This window comes from Frankliniella occidentalis, unplaced genomic scaffold (assembly GCF_000697945.3).
Source record: "Frankliniella occidentalis isolate FOCC.00 unplaced genomic scaffold, Focc_3.1 Scaffold10, whole genome shotgun sequence".
Lineage (NCBI taxonomy): Eukaryota > Metazoa > Arthropoda > Insecta > Thysanoptera > Thripidae > Frankliniella > Frankliniella occidentalis.
Genome location: NW_026267140.1, coordinates 3,061,740 through 3,069,802, shown reverse-complemented (window position 1 = coordinate 3,069,802; position 8,063 = coordinate 3,061,740). Strand labels below are relative to the sequence as shown.

At 55.8% G+C, this 8,063-nt stretch overlaps 1 protein-coding gene across 5 annotated transcripts in view; it reads right to left on the bottom strand.

Annotated features, from left to right (window-relative positions):
- Positions 1–8,063, bottom strand: part of LOC113212602 (dual specificity protein phosphatase 10-like) — an 84,656-nt gene that overhangs the window by 25,763 nt on the left and 50,830 nt on the right. For 4 of the 5 annotated variants that reach the window (XM_052277458.1, XM_052277457.1, XM_052277456.1 and 1 more), the window contains one exon: positions 1,907–2,650. In XM_052277458.1, coding sequence (XP_052133418.1) covers positions 1,907–2,650 — 744 coding nt within the window. Of the gene's footprint in view, positions 1–1,906; positions 2,651–5,761; positions 5,996–8,063 lie in introns of those variants that run through there. The other variant, XM_052277460.1, reaches the window with a different exon arrangement.

The window sequence follows — 8,063 nt, the reverse complement described above, 5'->3', positions numbered from 1 at the left end:
GCAAGAGAAACGTTGGGCTGCCTACCTCCCTGGCGCCTCGCGTAGGGTGGGCTGCCTAGCTGGCGCGGCGGGCGCGCGGGTGCGGGGCCGAGAGGAGGCCGAGCCGAGCTTCGCTATCAGGCTACGCCGGTGGGCCACCCAAAGTGGCACACTGGCAAAAAAGGACAGTACATGCTCTTGTTTCGAGTGTGTCGCTGGTCTTGCACAGGCCCTCGCCAGCTGTCCCTAGGTGACCCGACAAGAGCAGGCTTTTTCATAAAATATCGGGTTGCGGCGTCACGGGACGTGGTGGGACGTGGTGCAGGGGTTGGAGGGCGCGTCAGGGCGTGCAAGGGTCATCCTCAGGACATCCTGGGGGCATCGTTAAGGTGTGGCTGGTCTATAGGTCAGCGGGACGGGACTCTCTTGGCTGCCGGGGACAGAGCAGCACCTGCTCCCTCGCTCTCCCTCCAACCCGTTCTATGTAACTACTTCGTTCTACCGTTCTACCACCCCCAGAAAAATGAAAAGTTGTAAGAATCATTGTTTGGTTTCTTTAGGAATCACTATAAGGTATAGTTGAGACCACCGGCCAAAATTCAAAACGCTTGTTTGGTTGATACACCGGTGCTGTTGTTGCCCCAACCATATTTTATGGTTGTGCCTGAAGAGCCTGAAGCGGCCTGAAGTAACAATACGATTGTTGCCACAGCTTTTCATCTTTCACTCGTAGGACAACTCTACCCAGAAAAATTAATAGGTGGGTCAATCATCGTAGGGAGGGTTAACTCACAGACAACATCACATAATTGTTGAGACAAACAACCACATAGTGTGTAAAACTAGATTTTCGGTTCTTAAAACTGTCAGAACAGTGCCTCAGTCATTATGTTATAGTTGTCCCTACGGGCCCTACGGGCCCTACGGGCTACCCGTACGATGTTTGGGATGAGTGTACTTTGGCTAACGGAGGAAGAAGAAGAGCGGGTAGAACATAAAGGTTCCGGATTGGTCGAGCCTTTACCCACAGTATCGGCGTGACATAGGGACGGGAATCTCTCGACCAACCGTGAACTTCTTCTTCCTCCGTTAGCCGAAACACCCTATTTCAAACAGTAATTTTCGAAAATGGATTTAAATTTTTCTTTGGATGGGGCCTTGCGAGCCGAAGGAAACAAACAAGGCCTCGGCCTCCATGCCTCGGCCTCTTCATCACCGGCCCTGAATATTTTTTGGCGTGAAGGCACGCCTCAGCCCCAGGCACGCCTCCTGCCCTGCACAGACCCCCGCCCGCCCCCGTCCCGCTAGCCGCGCTGTACTATTTTTAAGAGTGACGATACGGCCAGTCCTGCCTCGTGTACTTATTGCAGGCTGGATCCAAAACAAACCCAAGAGGTGGACGAGGGGCAGCTGTAAACAGCAATAAGAAATAGTACCCCCTGGAGCTGGCCATCGCATCGCGGTGTGACCCGCGAATGGCTGGGAGCGCCAGACAAGCGTTCCCCGCAAGCCGAGAACTGACCAAAACATTTCCCCCAATGGGCATGGAGGCAAAGCGGGGGCCGAAGAGAAAAATGTTTTTGAAAACGATACACATGTACTTTTACAATTACGTTTTTTGGAAAGGTTTTCTTAAATTTGAGTAGCATGTCACCTATCTTTTGTCACATCGCTAGTTTGGATGCAAATCGCCTTAGAACCGCGAACCGGACGCAAGTTCCGACTGGAACCGGCCAGACCGGCTAGATCCGGGCTCACCTAGATTCACCCAGAACAGTAATAACAAAACAACTTTGGTTTGCGCACTGTCTGTACAAGTTCACGATGTAAAATCTATGAAGAAATACTACATCTGCCACACCATTTACAACTGATCTAACAAGCTACGCGAATCAGAATCTCCACGGATAGCTTAGAGCGGACTTACCTACTAAGAAGGCGGGATCTTTGTCGTCCTTGACGAGAGCGGTGAGCACGAGCACGAGAGGGTGGTGAGGTGGTAGTCGATCCAGCAGCGCGGAGCTGTCGTCATAGACGACGACCTGCCGCGCCGGGGACAGAACACCACCCTGGGGGGCAGCCGGACAACCGCCCGCGGCTAGGTCCGCGATGGAGGTGCGGCCCTGCAGCAGCCGCCGCCTGTTCAGCCTGTCGGCACAGTTGACGTTGAGCGCGCCGCGGATATGCGAAGTGTTGTAGGCAAGGAAGGCGCGGCAGTCCAGGAGGACGCACTGGTCCAGCGCGCGCACCAGCCCGTCGGAGTCCAGGGCGCGCACGCGGCGCAGCAGGCCGTTGGAGGCCAGCGCACACCCCGCGGCCGGGGCCGCTGGAGAAGCATCGCCCTCGGCCTCCAGCTTGCAGCGCTTGAAGGCGGGCGGGTCAGGCGTCGTCGGGGAGATGCGGGCGAGGGTGGCGGACACCGGGCCCGGCTCGCTCAGGCTCCTCGACAGCGCCAGGCGCAGTCGCTCGCGCGGCGGCCGTGGCGGCGAGCTTAGCGGGGGGCCCGCTGCCGGCGGGGCCGGGGGCCCGGCGGGGGCAGCGGGGGCCCTGGGCGGGCACGCCTGCGCACCGCGCACCGCCCCCGGCCCCATCCCTAGCCACGGCCCCCAGGGGGCGGCGGCGGAGCATGGCGGCGGCGGCGATGTGGCCGTAGAGCTGGGGATACCGCGAGCTGTGAGAGACAGACAGAGCAGTGCGTATGAGAGCCCAGAACACTTCATTTAGACATTATGTTATCACCATAATCCCATGTACTGTAAGTTTTTGCAAGGCCATCCAATGGAGTATTCCGCGGCAAGACGATCGGAACCTGAAGAAGAAAAGCATGACTGCTTGGTCTGTTTCCTTTTGAACGCTGATGCTGATTATCCGATCGATGACGTCGATGTGACGGCCAGCCAATAAACTTGATTTGACTAACCGCGAAGCAGCTACTTTTGGCCCAAGGTTGGGCAGGAGGAAACAGATCGGGTAGTCATTCTTTTCGTCTTCAGGGTCCGCTTGTCTTCCAGTGGAATACCCTACTGGGCTTATATAAAGGTTAATATTAGAAAATTTTTAAACGCCAAAATGTTACTCCACCAGGACAAGTGTTATGACTACACTATACGACATCAAATCAAATATAAATGCACTGAAAAATATATCCCGCGTCATGCTTCTAATGCTGTTTGAATAATCCGAGCACACAAGGTGTGGGCATTCCTAGTGCAGTAATGGATGTGATGGGCGATTTGCGATCCACGTGACCGGCGTAGAGTTCGGCGGGGCTTAGATCAAACACAGAGTCCTAGTTCAACAGAAGACGAACGAGCAGGCAGCAGGCACCGGGTCACTGCCGAACGGAGTTGCCAGCTCGGACTAACTCCGAGCCTACTTCTCCTGCCAGCGGCGTTCCCGCGCGACCTTACGTTATTTGCATAATATATGTCACTATGCACAGTAATCAAACAAGGGTGAAATCACTTGCGAAACACCTTTCCCCGAAATAGTCCGATATAAAGGCGAAATAAAGGTGAAATAGAGCGAAATAGACCCGAAATAGTCGGTGAAAAAGTCGCGAAATACCCCTGAAATACTCCGAAATACCGCGAAATACCCTGAAATAATCCGAAATAGGCGAGAAATAGCCGAAATGGAAGGAGAGATAACCGAAAGGGCAGGAGAAATACCACGAAATAGCCCGTACGCAACGAACCCAAGTGATTTCCCCCTCGTAATCATAATCAAAGGATGTGCCACAGAGTGACCGCAATCCATCCTACTGCTTTGAAAAGCCAAACGGTATGAAGAAGTGCAACTGCAGCTCACGTTACAAAAAAGTCCTAAAAATTGATTTAATTATTGTTAAATAGGACAGTTTGCCCCTGTGAAGGCAATTGGGAAGAAAAGAAGAACCAAACCGGAAAGAGATTTCCGAGTCGTAACACCCGAACAAAGGCACAAAGGCAAAGGTCTTGCCGAACCGCCCTTGTTTGCGGGTTTCGACAATCAGTTTCCGGTTTGGTTCTTCTTTTCTTCCCCAAACGACGGACGTGATTTACGTCCTACGGCCAAATCTCGACTCTCAACCGTCCCCATGAACAAAAAACTTTCTTTCTGAAAACGTTGTTATTCGGTTTTGCCTATCACTTTTATTTCCTAGCTCATTTCACACCAGGTGTTTTGGTGTACCGGCTGTAAAGGCAATACACCACAGTGTTGCGGGTTTGCCTACCCGATCTGTCCGTAAGGCGCCATAGCCCCTTGTGTATGCAAACCCGCCGCACTGGGGAGTATTGGCCTATACACTCGGTACAGACAGGAGTGCCAAGGTACCCCTAGCCTCAACTTCTTCAAGGCAGGGCTCCGTAACTTATTTTAACTGCCTTTAACGTTATTTTAAGAGTTAGTTACAACTTGTATCTTGTATTGAAGTTTTTGGGAAATAAGTAATTTGACTCGTCCAACTTTTCCCTTTAGTAAAACCAATTAATATCGATCATATTTCGAAATCCATAACATTAACTTTCACTTAAACATGGATTTTGTTACGATGATTCACTATTATTTGTTACTATATTGTTACTGTGTTCTGATATGATTACAAGGTAGACGCACGTTAAAACCGTGTGAAGCTGAGCTAAATGTGCGTCTACCTTGGCCTGCGGCGCGCTAAAATTAAAATGTTATCGCGATTTTGGTTGGCCTGCCTGTCCACCTCACATCCCACGTCTCACGCCAGGCGCCTCACTTCACGCCGTCTTCCGGGCGGTCTCCCCTTGCGCTTCCTGACAGAGCTGAGCATTTAAAGTTAAAGTTTAATTTCAAGTTCAAGTTAAGCTCAGCAATGATCCCTGCTGCTACAGTACAAGGGGACGAACAACCAGACAGACAGCAACCAGGTCGTTTACATAAAGCCGCTCGATAGCTTTTCCAAGGGCCGGCTAAATACGCTGGGAAAGGGGCAGTGCTCTGGCAGGGCAGAGCGGGGCGGGGACTAGCAGGGGCCCGCGGGCGGGGCCGATGGGGTGCGGCGGGCGCGGAGAGGGTTGGGGCGGGGAGAGGCAGGCGGGCGGGCGATGACTCAGCAGCCAAACATAGAGTTTGGTGGGGGAAGCCGGGCGAGGGGAGGGGGTGAGAAGTGGAGCAGGTGTAAGGGTAGGGGCGCAGGGGCGCCTCTAGCCAGCCTAGCGCCGCACGGCCGCCGGCTCAACCACCCACCTCACCTCCGCGCTCCCAGCGCAGCCTTCCACCCGCACCCTCCACCAGGTACACTATTATGATGCTCTACCCGACCCGCGGGGTTCATCTTCAACATTCCCTTTGACCTCATCCATATGACCCCTCGCCCCTATGGCTTGAAGACCAACCGGAATTCTGCGAAACTCTCGCGGCAGAAGCGAGAGGACAACCCGTAAAAACCACATATAGAATCGGGCTCATGACCTTTCTGATCAGCGAGCACGGACGGCTCGCGGACGCCTGCTTGCTCCGCGTCAACGCTCTCAACGCCCCTGCGCCGCGCCCCCAGCGCCTGTCAGCCTGCCGCTCGCAGACCCGCCGAGCGCGCGCGCCGCCTGGGGCGCCTGTCACGGCCGGCCAGGCGCGCCGGGCACGACTGTTCGACGGCGTGGCCGTGCACGTCAACGTTTTGGCACCGACGCGATGCAGCCCGGGTGACAAGCTCCATAATGGGCACAACTAAAGCACGCTGCAGAGCTGGGTGCGGACGAAAGAGAGTGGGACATTGCGTGTCGATTGTCCTGGGTATTCCATTCCTACCCCGACGCGTCATCCTCACCTTGCTCGGCCGCCGCCGCCATGGCGACGTCCTCGACGCCACCGTGCTCCGGGGCCTCGCTCTGGCACACCATCACGTCATGTCAGCGACCGGCGCGGCGTTGCCGCGCGGGGCCGAGCGGGGCCGGGCTGGGCCGGGCGGGGCGCGGGGGCGTAAGGGCGGGCCTGCGGGTCCACGCGGCCGAGGACGACGCTGCGCGGTGCGGCGCGGGGCGGCGCGGTGCGGCACGGCCACGTCCCATTGACTGACTGCGCGGGAGCCGAGAGCGGAGCCCCGCCAGAGGGCCACCCCGCCCCGCCCCGCCACAGGGCCACCCCGCCCCGCCACCGCCACGCTACGCTGCCGATCGCTGTAGGGCCCGACCCGAAGCGCAGACCTGGCCTCGACCAGCAGGAGAGAGGTGAGGACGGGAGTGTCACTGCCGTGACAGGACCGGACAGACAGGACGGTGCACATGGTGGCGTCCAGGATCGCCCGCAGTCCGTCCCCGGTGACCTGTTTCGCTATCTGGACGTGAGACGCGCGGTGTCAGTTCCAGGGTTCGCGGCCCATCCACGGGCCCGGCCTGTGGTGTCGGTTACAGGCAGTGAGGTCAGAGAGCCGCCCAGTCCCACCCCCGCCTCTCCTCGCAGACGTCTCTAAACGACTTCCTAATCGTCCACGGCCACGGGTGCAGCAGTGCAGGGCATCAATAGCAGTGCTCTCGGCAAGCAAGCCGACGGCAAGCAGAGTCGGGCACGGCGTACACGAGGAAGCAGAGGGGCTTATCGACAGAACATGTAGGTCAGGCGGAAGGAGGGGGCGACAGGAAAGGGCAAAGGGCTCCTGAAGCCTCAAGGAGGGGCAGGGCAGGGAGACCTTAGAGGGCTTTTAGCGCGGTGTGTGGGGGGTGGTGCTGAGGGTGCAGTATCCCCGTTGCACACCGGGAACGCCGGTGCCGCGGGGCCACCACTGCTGCCGTAAGCCGAAGGTTGCCGACCGCCATGCCGCGGCGCCCGCTGCGCCACGCTAGGCAAGGCGGCGACGCCCCCCCACCACCACCACCACGGCTCCAGCCTGACGTCACCGCGATGACTCACCATGCCGGTTGCGAGCGCCCCCCCCCCTCTCCCTCTCTCTCCCCGCGCCCGCCAACATCCGATATATCGGGAGCGTTTTCTGGGCGACGCCACCGCAATGTTTTGTGTTTACAAATCATTGGGGTGGGGACACGGCGCACTGCGTTTGTTTTTCTTGTTGTCGGTTGCCTGTGGGCACTGCAGACTGCAGAGCTATACGCCCCACTGACAGACGCCGACTACTGCGCCTTCATTCTGAATACGGCGACCGTTTGTCCCAGTTTAGAGTATAGGGCAAAACCGCGAGGGACAAACTGACATTTTTGATAAGTCTTACTTTTGTTGTATTTGTCATCGTTTTCGTGAAGACGCAATCCCTATATGTGAGCTGAACGACAGCGAAGTGACGCTACTGACTCAAAGATTCTCCTTTTTGTGTCTGTCTGTTTGTTTGCTATAAAGTTGTACACAGTGTGTCAGGGATAAGACACATCAGTCTGCGGGTTTTCCTACCGTAAGGACAATCACTGGAAAAACTAATGTTACCGAGGGAACGTTGGAACGTTTCATCATGTGACCAAGCCAGGTAACGTTTCCTGATGCAACCTACCCCATGCAAAAGGATAGGGCTATCACAAACAGGTTGCATCACCAAACGTTTTTCCAGTGAATGGGGGCCTTAGGGGTGGAGCACGTACGCTGTGCCGTAGCCCTGACAGTAGAGGAAACGCTCAAATTAATCGAAACTTGGAGGAAGAGAAATAACTCCCATGAACCGTAAAAGGCAGCCTCCTGGAATTGACTAAAAACCCATTTACAAGAAAAGGACGAAAAACATACAGTACTGGACCAAGACTGGACCCTGTCGCGTAGTGTCTACTGCTGTCCCTTGAGCACTAAGCTGCTAACCCAGTAAGACTCGACGGGACACCAACTGGTTGATTGGATGCCCAGCCGCGCGTTAGCAGAGGCACAGTCATCACATAAACGGACAGTGCGATTGATTGCTTGATTGATTGGTAGTTAATCGTTGAGGGGTCAGCGATCAGTCGCAGCGAGGTCGACTGATCAGTGTGGGGATACAAGTGTGGTAATTGAAGTATCGGGCCACTTCAACTGTCCTACCTTCAATGAGGTGGCGATGTCTCCCCCCTCCCTGTCACTCTCTCTTCTCCTCCCGGAGCCCCCTTCTCTATCATCATCATCACACCAGCTCCGTTTCGCTCCACTGGCAATTGGGTTCC